The sequence below is a fragment of the Lactuca serriola genome, chromosome 3, assembly GCF_051521515.1.
Source record: "Lactuca serriola cultivar US96UC23 chromosome 3, Lser_US96UC23_V15, whole genome shotgun sequence".
Classification (NCBI taxonomy): Eukaryota; Viridiplantae; Streptophyta; class Magnoliopsida; order Asterales; family Asteraceae; genus Lactuca; species Lactuca serriola.
In genome coordinates, this window is record NC_136410.1 from 76,341,842 (window position 1) to 76,354,170 (window position 12,329).

Genomic DNA, 12,329 nt, shown 5'->3' on the forward strand with positions numbered 1-12,329 from the left:
TTGACAATTTAAAAAATCTTTATGCATCTTTTATAACTGTTGATTTGATAAAAAAACAGTTAGAGCAATTTCAAACCGGATAATATCAATTTTATATAAAAAAATAATAATATTGAAATAAATAAGAAAGATAAACATTAATTATATTATATTAATCATCAAATCAAATAGCAGTTACTAGTAAAAACATATTAACTATAAATTGAATGTTCAAGTATTGTTTAAAAAAAGTTTTAACAGTTAATAATAAAAAATATATGTTTTTCATTCTAAAATAATTACATTATATCAATCAAATAATATACATATTAGTAGTATAACAAGTAAGTAATAATTATTATGAAATTATATTATAATAATTTCTAAAGATATCAAGAGAATAAGAATTAAATTTGTAATTATTGAAATATTTTCTTGTTAGACTATTTATTTGAATATTCTCATTAAGTTTTCTTCTTTTATTTCTTTAAAGATATTTTATTTATCAATGATTTTGTTGGGTTTTATACAAACAATCCTATGTGTACATGTAACCCTAGCATTAGATCTATGTTTTCACTATTAGATACACAACATTATGAACACATAATAAAACCCTAATCATGATTGCTATTTTCGAAATTAACCAAGAATGTTAGATTACATACCTCTTGTTGTTATATTGTAATAACAACTTAAATCTTCAAACCTAAAGTCTTGAAAGCAAGCACCACAAGTGTAGTGCCTCTAATGGCTCACAAACACCAAGAGCAAATGGAGAAGGTATAAAGAGAGAGAAAAGGTATAAGAATTCGTCCCTAGATGCTCTAGGGATCAAGTGCACGAAATCCTAAGGCCTTAGGGGTCTTTATATAGGGTTGGGATTAGGGTTTCAGTCCTTATCCTTATCTAGTTACTTGCCCATCAAGCAACCATAAGATAAGCCTTGAAAATCCCTATCTCTTGGACCTTGGACGATTTTAAGGATATCCTTATCCTTGAATTCGTCCATCCTTTAACAAGGATAACCATTGCCCTATTTTGCAACTATCACATAATTACAATTCAACCCCTCTAGTTTAATTAATTACATTTGATCACAAAATTAGTTCTTAATTAATTACTTACCAATATTAATTAAACAAATATGATTTCTCCTTTAATATATTATTCTTATAACATATTAATAAATCATAATAACCTCTCTTTCTAGTTATCTCTCCAATCAAGTTGCTTTGGTGAAGGCAACTCAAAAGGACCATGCACCATCGGGTCAAGTACATACCAAAATAGTTATGGACTTAGACACTAATCCAACAGATTTTATATTTTTACCAAAATGCATATAGTCTAACAGTATCATATGTTGGTGAAAAAAATACTCATCGACCATAAAATCCTATCTTGGTTGAATGATCTAATTTAAGGTGTGTGTATATGTATTTTTATCATATATATATATATATATATAGTGTATATATTGCAAGGTGGCAAATCCCATGTATCCCATATTGATGTGGGAGGAAGAAACTTTTATGAGTTTATAAGACTTGTTTTTTTGATAGGTATTCAAATGTTTTAAGTAGAACAAGAGATTTGCCCAACTTACATACATAAGTCTAGCCTAACCGCTAGTGCACAAAATGGCACGTTTTATGCTAGAATAACTTAGGCTAGAAAATCCACATATATGCATAAATGCCGAGAGGAGGTCCTTCCATATCACGTCTATTCTATGCTGACGATGCAATTTTTACTAGCGAATGGGACTATGCAAGTATCAAAACCTGTCTTGCATACTCAGATGCTTCCATATATCATCTGGTCTAAAGATGAAATTCTTCAAATCCCGCATCTTTGGAGTTGGGGTTTCTAATGCATAATTACTTGAAATCGCCCAGATTCTCGGTTGTCTGGAGGGCACTTTTGTTTTCTTTTATCTGGGGTCCCAGTTTGGGCCAATATGACTCTGAAAAATAATTGGAAACCAATTTTTGGCATGTCCAATTCCAAATTGTCTTTGTGGAAAGCTAAATCCTTATCATTTGGAGGCCGCCTTACCCTTATCAAATCCGTTCTTGACAATCTACCAATCTACTACATGTCTCTCTTTAAAGCACCACAGGGCGTCATTGATGAACTAGAAATGATCAGGCATGGGTTTCTATGGATGAGTGGAGATCCAAAAAAGAAAATACATTGGGTCGATTGGTTGAAAGTCATTGCTCCAGAATTAGTGGGTGGTGTTGGTGTCAGCACCATACTCGCTCCAAAATACAGCTCTTTTGATCAAATGGTTGTGGAGGTTGATAAATGAAAAAGATAGCTTATGGAAAGATGTCATTGTGAACAGATGCGGAGCTAAGATTTTAAAATAACGGGGGCTTACATTGTGATCAAAGGTGGAACACAAACATAAGTACTAGGGGACCGTAACTAAAACTTCAAAACAATCCCAAAGAAACACCTAATGTTTTCGTTTCTAGATTGGTTCTTGGTAAGAAAAACACTAGAGGTAGGGGTATATTTATAAAAAACAATCATGATATTAAAAAAACTTTCATGTTTAACAAACAAATAACAATTGACAAATAGGTTTTGTCAAACAATTGGTTATTTTGAGAAGTTAATAGCTAAAAACAAAATAAAAATAACAACATAAGATAGTTAATTAACAATCAATAAGTGTATTTTTGTTTAATTTTAATAGACATAGTGATAATTATCTTTTGAACCAATTCTTTTACAACTTGAAATCGTTTCTTCATACTTATCTCAACCTATTAGATTTTAAGATTTATTTAACTGATGATAAATAATTATTGAAAGCAACAAAGAAACAAAACTGATACAAATAAAAACAAATAAAATGATAACAATAAAATTGAAGTAGCACTAAGAGCTTACCTTTTGTTTCCAATGAGAATCACAAACAATAGCTTCTTGACCTACTTCTCCATAACCTTACACCAACAATGCCAACAAAATTACCTCAACTGAAAAGGTTGAAACAATTTAAAATAATAGATATTGATCTCTTCTTCTCAATCACAATGTAACACCCATAAAAATCAAGCCAATTTAAAACTTTTTCAACCATTTAAAACCATTAAGTTATTACAAAGTGTTTTCAAAATAGCTTAAACATCAGAGTATCCCAGAAATCCAGATCATAAAAACATGAGGAGATGTACGATCACACCTTCCCCTTCCCGCGATCATCTGAAGTACCTGAAACAAAATCCAAAACTTTAAGCCCGAAGCTTAGTGAGTTCCCTCAAAATACCAACGCGATACAATCATAATCATATCATATAAACAAACAACATGCATAATGAACCATCAGCCTGATTTGACTGCCTCGCAGGGCCATCAATCTACCTGGACTGCTCTCCGAGCCATCGTCACGTCTGGACTGCCTCTCAGGGCCTTCAGCCTTTCCGGACCGCTCGTCAGGCCTTCGACCTGACTATTATGCCCTCTCAGGTCTGCAGTCTATTCGGTCCGTGCAAGGTCTGTTGGCCTTCAGCACACAAAGCAGGTCCGCCTTAACCCAACCCCCAAATCAAACGAACATGTACACATAAATATCATACGCTAGCATATATATAACAGTCAAACCGATCTAACATATCACTAATCATGGCAACATCCTATAACCAGTATACCGACCTAACCGATCACTAACATAACATTATCATATATACCTGGATACCGACCTACCAGGTCACTAAGCATATCACCATCCTAACTACCAGGATGCAAATCAGTAAACATATCATGCAATAAACCCGGATACAAATCTGAAAGGACCGACATTGGTGCCTTAGACCCTGTTGATATAGTGAGAAGAACTCACCTCACAAGTAGCTTGGAGTGATAATGTCAAACTCCTTCAAATACAGCTCTAACTCCAACACCTACATCCACTAATGATCCACTTCCATAAATTCCCAAATTACTAAAATACCCCCAAAAGTCAAACTGGTCAACCCTTAGTCAAAGTCAAAGTCAACGGTCAAGGTCAACTGTTCATGTTGACCCAACTCGTCGAGTGTAGCTCGCTGACTTGTCAAGTCCTTCCAGATTTCGAGAAATCGTGAAAACCGTAGCTGGCTCGTCGAGTTTCCAGACAACTCGTTGAGTCCATGCATGTCCAAATGTCGGGAAAACCCTAACTGACTCGTCGATTTGTCTTGCTGACTCGCCGAGTCCATGCAGAAACCCACAACGACTAATCTTCATCCGACTTGTCGAGTTGACCATGCAACTCGTCGAGTCCCTTCGGTCCATTTCTCATCAAGACGTTTTTAAGCTACCCCAGAGCTCCAAATTGCAGATATAACTTCCTAGGGCATGGTTTCCGCGTAAAGTTGCAAACTTTACGTATATGCATGGTCCTAAATGCCAAAACCAAACTAAGGGAAAGGTTTAACCCAAGGAGAAAGGCCAAGGCTTGCTAAATCTGCTAACTTATGACTATAGGGACATAGAGGAGCCCAAATCTGAAGTTACAACTTCAGATCATGACCGATACCCGAAATGCTTTAAAAATATACTAAAAATGGTCTTAAACCCAAGAAAAAGGGGATGTAATGCTAGAATGATCAAGGTAACAGCTTGTTACCTTCAAATGGATGCCCAAACGTTGTAGATGTTGGATCTACAAGCTCCTTCCCATTCCAATCTTCTCAACATTCTAACTTCTTCAACAAAATACACCAAATCACTCTTTTAGTCTCACAAGCTCAAGGAAACAACAAATGATGGCTAGAGTTTCTTCTCCGCGTAATGAAGTGGTAAGGGAGGCCACAAGAGGCTGATTAAGTTCTTTATATAAGGGGCAAACCCTAAAAATTAGGGTTTCATTTTCCAGCTCCTACTCGTCGAGTCGGGGTCCTCCAAATCTTCGATTAGCCCTCATAAATCACGCATCCTGATCCACTTCTACACGACGAGTTGGGGGCAACCAACTTGTCGAGTAGGTCTAAGAATATGACTTTAAGCTTTTAAATTATATATCTGGGAGTCGGGATGTTACACACAAAAGATGAAAACCTTATTTATTCCTTTTCTCTTTTATGCAAACATAAGAGAAAATAGCAAATATATAACAAACTTGAAAAGAATTGATTTATTGATACACACGAAAAGGAGTAGTGGCTGCGATATATCTGCTAATTTTTTAGGGTTTTAAATTTTACAGGATTGAGTTATTACGATATAAATTAATATTAAACTTGTTTCTATGGTTTGTTTAAAAAAATTAATTAATTTCCAAATGAAGTCTACTTGTTTCAAAGTTTTAAAGATTAAAGAAAAGTGATAAAGGCTTTGGTGTTTAGTTATCTTATGTGGGCTTTAAATGGACTATATATGTAATACATAAATTAAGAGACTAGGGGGGAGGTCAACACCCGCATGCCCCCCTATTGTCTCCACCACTGATCGTGAGTATTCATAATTTGCCCAACAAGACAGCCTTCGATATTACCAGAAAATCCTCAAACGGTGTTTGGACCAACATTTCTAAGGTGGTGAAATCCATCTCCAATACAAAGATTGAGGGAAACAACATCTTCACTCTCATTCCTAACTCTGGTGTTAAAGTTATTTTCTGGAAAGATGTTCGGTGCGGTCAAATCCTATTTCAACTCAAATTTCCTCACTTGTATTCCATCGAATCGGTGAAATGTTGTTCACTGGAGGATCAAATTTCTAGCAATGGTTTCTCTTTGATGTGGAAGTTTGAGCCGATGGGTGGTGATGAATTAAATGGACTCCTTCAATTGTAAAAAGATATTAGTGAGATGGATATCATGAGCAATTCTAAGAACGGTTTTAAATGTAATTTAAACCCCAATGGGGAATACACAATCCAAATCATGAGAAGGGCACTAGAATCGGTATCGATTTCTTTTAACAGACGTAAAATCTGTTGGGTGAAGATAATCCCACTAAAGGTGCGATGTTTCATATGGAAGACGTCACTGATAGAATTCTGGTGTCGGATGCTTTGGCAATTAAAGGATTAACCTTCCTAACACTCTTTGCCCACTGTGCAATATGGAGATAGAATAACTGATCACCTTCTCATTACCTTTGAGTACTCTAAAGTTGTACAAGAATGGATTTTCAAATGGTGTGGGAGTCAACACGAGTTTTTCTGGGGTTAGAGACTTCATCAATTTTGCAGTTGCGTGGGGGAATTGTCCTAGAAAAAAGTTGATCATAAGTATGGTGTTTTACTGTTTTATTTGGAACATTTGGATGGTCAGAAATAACAAGGTTTTCAAGAAAACTGGTGTGCCTCTGATAAAAGTTGCCGACAACATTATCTCTTTATCATAGGTATGGTGTAAATACAAAATCAATTCGGGTTGTGGAACTTGGGTCGATTGGAGTATTTTGTTTTTTATTCATCTATCATAATTATCTCATTTTCATAGTTTTTAATTTCATCTATTGTATTTTATTTTTTCCTTGCATAGTTTCTTGCTAGCTTATGCTTTTAATGAATATTTATTGTTTCCAAAAAAATGCATAAATGGCAGAGAGGATACATTACACAAAAAAAAACCAATACAAGATATATTTAACATGTAACTGAGGAAAACTAAGGGTGTTTGGCTTAATTTTTGTGGGGTAAAAGTCCTTTTTGTAAAAGGACTTTTTGTAAAAGAACTTTTTACAAAAGTTATTTTTTAAAATGTGTTTGGTTTAGCTTTTGAAGGGAAAAAGTCAAAAATTAAAGTGTTTGGTTTAACTTTTACATATAAAATGACAAAAAATGACATGTTTAGGGTAGATGAGGGGTATATTGGTAATTTAATATTTTTAGTTGGTGAAAAGTTAGGTAATCGTGACTTTTCAAAAAGACTCAAATTACTTTATGAGAAAAGTCATTTAAAAAAGTCCTTTTCTCTTTGCCAAACATCTTTTGGGACTTTTTCTAAAAGATAAAATCAAAAGTCATTTAAAAAGCTAAGCCAAACACCCTCTAAGCATTCAAAATGGTGTATTGGGAGAGCCAAACATTTGCCTTATTAAAGTAAACCCATCATTTTTTGACAAATTTTTTTAAAAATAAAATCCAGTGATTTTTTTCTTTTTTTCTTTTGTTTTTTTAGAACCATAATTAGTCGACAACTTCCGAGTATTTACCTGACGAATAATTACAAAATCTATGACGCGCAATGGTAGCTATTAAGACACGCTTTTTATTAATTTAATCACACCCCTCAACTTATACAACTTATTCACTCAACCTCCCTATAAATAATTCCCCAAAACACACAATTTTCAACACAAAGATTTCATTACAACTTTATCAATACATCAATGGCATCATCAATTCTCCTTCATTCCCCATTCCTTCCATATCAACCACACCTCTCCAACCGAAAAACCCGACATCCTAAATCTCAAACAAAATTCACAGTTCTTGCAACAAAAAATGACGCCAGTGGTCATTTGGTGGATCAAAACATGATCATCCTGAGAAAGAGAATTCACGAGGCAAAGATGGTGGAGAAAAACAATGAGCTACCTTCTGACTGGATGGAGTGGGAGAAAAGATATTACAAAAACTATGATGCGTATGTTTGTGAAGTGGTGGGAGTAATACAATCGGGATTAATGAATACTAGACCTAGTTTGGCTATTGCCTTGGTGGCTCTAATCACATTAAGTTTTCCCGTGTCAACTTTTGTGCTTGTTTCTAATGCTATGGAGATTACTAAGGAGGTCTTGAGTGGAATATTGCATTAAACAAATTTTAAGGAGTAATGCATGAAATGTTCTAGATATACTATTATAGTATTATATCAGTGTGAGGGATAGGTTTTTATTTGTTATAAAAACAAAATTGTTGATATCAACATAGCGTTTATTTTTGTCATAATTTTTCAGTTATGATTGAAGCTTGACTTAGTTTTAAGGTAACTTTATATGAACTTTAAATATTAGCAATAAAACATGTTCATGTATAAATTGTGTAACTCGTACGAATCAAATGTGAAAAATGGAAATACTCTTTTCTTTGGTTTACACGAGAAATTATGTATACATTCATACATACATATGTTTACATGTATATATGTACACTTTGAAAGTTACAATAAAGATTTGGATTCATCGCTTAAAGACGTTTTACGATTATTATTTTCCTTTGAATAAAAGTAATGATTTTATGATATAACATTAATTATAAGTGAAATAAAAAAGTCAACAAAATACTGATTTTGACATCAAACCTAGTTCAAAAATATAAAATAACATATAAAAAATGGTTAAATATTACAAGACAATGTATCGTACGTTCTATTAAATTAAAATAAGTAATAAATAACACTTGATTATTTATATCTAAGTGACATTGTTTGCATGACATATCATAATTCTCATGAATTTTTCAATTTTACGGCGTAACTTTAGAATATTATCATGACAATATCTAAGATAAAATATAGATATGTTATTTTCGTACAAATGTCATAGTTATTACTTATATATATTTAACTTAATCGGGTAGCAACTTAAAGAAAACATTTTTCTTACAAGTTAATAATTTAAACATAGTATAAAAGTTTTAATAGCTTAAGTAGAACTAAAAAGAAAAATGGGTTATTTTTCTATATTCTTTACCGTTATTTCATTTCTACAAATGATATGATAATTAACTTTATTTAAATATACTATAAAAACTTTCAATAGCTTATGTAGAGTTAATAAAAAAAATCTTATTCTTTCTATAGCCTTTACTGTTATTTCACTTCTACATATGATATGACAATTGAAAAACTTTTTATAGGAAAATTTGATATATCAAAAGTTCAAAACATGAGCCCACACATTTAATCTGATTCTTATTTTGTAACTCCAATTCCTGTATAAAAATGATGATTTTTTAGCATTAAATATAATTTAAACTCAATTACATACTAAAACATCAAATTAAAAAATATATATTTAGATTTTAATAATAAAAGTTATATATTTAATCTTAAATTTTCAGGGCCGGCCCATACATCAAGTGAACGGGTTGATCCGAGAGGTTCCCGAATCTTAAAATCCACCCAAATTCGAGTCTATCACATCATCCCGCTCCGAATCTGATCGCCATTTTCAATTTTTCATATATACCACAAACTCTCAAACTAGCAGAGGTAACACAATCTGATTCTTCCTGATGTTAAGTGTGTATGCATCATTTGTTATTGATTTTTGTTGCTCCATTTAATCATTTGTAAAACCCTAGTTTCATCATCAATCCCACGGAAACGGCGATATCAGTTGTCAAACTGACAATTTGTTGTTCGGATAAAAATGCATCCGGTGTTAATTGGATCACATGGTAACATGAAGACGATGAAAGAAGATTTATTAAGCGCAGTGGTTCCACTGCTAAAGCTTCTATCAATAGCTGTTTTGGGGTTAATACTTGCTCAACGCAAAACCCAAATCATCCCCAAAGCCACATTCAAGCTACTTAGCAAGCTGGTATTCGCTCTCTTTTTACCCTGCCTTATATTCATCGACTTAGGTCGATCCATTACCCTCCATAATCTTGTTATTTGGTGGTTCATCCCTGTCAATGTATTAATCAGCACGGTTTTAGGGTTTATGTTGGGCGTTATAGTTGTGTTACTGTGTAAGCCTCCTCCACAGTTTGTGAAATTCACCATTATCATGACTGCTTGTGGGAACACAGGTAATCTCCCGATTGCTATCTTGGGTTCCCTTTGTCATACTCGTGATAATCCTTTTGGACCAAATTGTCACCAGAAAGGTGTTGCGTATGTTTCTTTAGCTCAATGGGTATCTGTGCTTCTTGTCTACACGCTTGTTTATTATATGATGGAACCTCCCATGGAGTACTATGAGATCATTGAAGAATCCAACATTGAAAATGGCAATGGAGATACCAGGCCTCTTGTTGTTGAAGCAGAATGGCCAGGCATTGATGAAACTGAAATTTCAAGAAACCCATCTATTGACAAAACCTTTAAAACCTCACAATCCTCTGAGGAAACCAGTAGAGAAGCCATAGGGTGTTTTGCAGAGCCTAAAACTGTCAGAAAGATGATGGTTGTTGCAGAAAAGACTCCAATTCAGAACATTTTTCAGCCTCCAATACTAGCTTCTCTTCTAGCTATAATCATAGGTTCAATTCCTCAGGTCAAATCTTTTGTTTTTGGACATGATGCTCCCCTTGGTTTCATAACAGACAGCTTAGAGATATTAGGTGGTGCCATGGTGCCTTCTGTTATGCTTGTTTTAGGTGGTGTTCTTGCTGAAGGACCAAATGACTCCAAACTTGGACTCAAAACCACCATTGGTGTTACTGTTGCTAGATTATTAGTGCTTCCAGTTTTAGGAATTGGAGTTGTAGCTTTAGCTGATAAGATGCATCTTCTTGTAGCTGATGATTCTATGTACAGATATGTGCTTTTGTTGCAGTATGCAACCCCAAGTGCCATTCTTTTGGGAGCTGTTGCTAGAATGAGAGGCTATGCTGTTAGTGAGTCATCAACACTTCTGTTTTGGCAACATATATTTGCTCTCTTTTCGCTTTCTTTTTACATATTCATCTACTCTCAACTTGTGTCACTTGTTTGAAGCAAGTGTTTGTACATATGCATGTATAAATACATATCGTATCGGATTTCCTTATGAGTTTGGAAACCCATAATGTTAATAGTGTTTTGGAGTTTTGTTAAGATGATTTAAGCTATGTTTCATGGTATGATGTGTTGAGATTTTTATGAAACACAAAATGTTTAGGGTCTCGATACCCACGAACAATATTCCAAAGAAAGATTGTAAATAAACAACCATGTATAAATACGAACAAATCGAAAAGAAAACATTTGTTTTAAACATGATTCCACTATCGAGGATATAGTGTATGTCCACAAGAGAAGATGAGATGTTTTATTCCAAACGAGAACCAAAATTGAGCAATTACAAAACACGAAACCTAGTAGCAATATATTGCTATGGTGTAACCCTCTAAGAACATCAACATAAACATATTCCATGATCCTATAGCAATAGGGTAAGTGAGAGGTAGATGTATACAGTCATGTCTCCATGTGGCTGTTTTCAGCAAAAGACCTCTGACATAAGAGAAACATGAACTTGAAATCGTACAATCATGTAGAGAGTAAGGCCGTGGAAACTATATAGAGGCATGAAAACTAAAGCATAGCTCAAAGTGGCTACAAGTAATAAAATGGTAAAGATGAGAAAGTGGTAGCAAGTAACTATTAGATGAAAGTCACACTCTTATAAGAAAGAAAAACAAAGAACTAATAATCTACTCAACTATCTTGATTTTAAGCCTCTGTACCCCTCTATATGAGGTCATGTCCTCGGAGATGGCCAACTCCTTCATCAGGCGTATGCTATGCATCCACTTGAGTCACGTATTTCAAAACAGGGGTAATATGGGAAATCAAGAAAATAAAGAGCATCTTCTTAGTGGAGGGGTAATTTAGGAATTTTACTTTGTTACGTACACCATGACACCAATTATAGAAAACGAATGTGATCGAAATAACGGTCAACCAAGATATCAACGAACAACATTGAAACAAATATTGTAAACAACTGAATATAAATCCTAACCGATCGAAAGGGAAAAATAATAATAATAATAATAACATAAATTTAAAGTTGCAAGTAGACTATCATGTTAATGAAATGGAAATAAAGCACCATGTTTAGTAAGAAAGGGGATTTTGGTCTTATTTTATTGTAAAGATATGCTCAAATTTGCAATATATTTTGTTTTTGATTTTGCAGGAGAAAATGAAAATGATTGAATGCACCCAAACTGTATATGACGATCTTTAAATGTCGATCACACTTTTCCAGAATTGCATGAAGATAGCGTAACTGCGTAAGGTAGTTCTTGAGGATCTGTGTGAAGTCAAACCTCCTCATAAAGATAAAGGCCTCTAAGGGTATGCAGTCATGCAGAGATGCATTTAATTATCTATTTTGAAAATTTGTGCTTGGATTTATGTTGACCTTGTTGGGACCATGAATTTGAATTAATTTCGTAATTAGTCAAATTGGACGTGTCAAAGATAATCTTGGCCTTGGGTGTCTGAATCTTGCTAAAACATGTTGATAATCTGGTCTGCTTCACTGATAGGTTTCTATTGGTTATTGGTCAAAACTTTTGAAAATATGGAGAAAGTCAAACCATGTAAATTGTGGAGAAATTCAAGACAAGTTAGAATTTTATAATCTTTTCTTCCTTACTCATGAATACTAACTCACACATCAACTCGTGTGGCATCTACTCCCTTCTAACATAACCCATCATCTCCTCCATATTA

The 12,329-nt window shown here is 33.9% G+C and overlaps 1 protein-coding gene and 1 pseudogene across 1 annotated transcript; both read left to right on the top strand.

Annotated features, from left to right (window-relative positions):
* The first annotated feature begins 7,293 nt into the window (after positions 1-7,293).
* LOC145094529 (mediator of RNA polymerase II transcription subunit) lies at positions 7,294-8,030 on the top strand. Its single transcript, XM_079032688.1, has one exon. The coding sequence runs from the start codon at positions 7,321-7,323 to the stop codon at positions 7,747-7,749; it is 429 nt and encodes a 142-aa protein (XP_078888814.1). The 5' UTR covers positions 7,294-7,320; the 3' UTR covers positions 7,750-8,030.
* A 1,067-nt stretch (positions 8,031-9,097) lies between these two features.
* LOC145092676 (protein PIN-LIKES 2 pseudogene) lies at positions 9,098-10,700 on the top strand (annotated as a pseudogene).
* Positions 10,701-12,329: the final 1,629 nt, after the last annotated feature.

Coding starts and splice junctions, on each gene's coding strand:
- LOC145094529 (XM_079032688.1), top strand. CDS start 7,321: ATGGCATCATCAATTCTCCTTCATTCCCCATTCCTTCCATATCAACCA.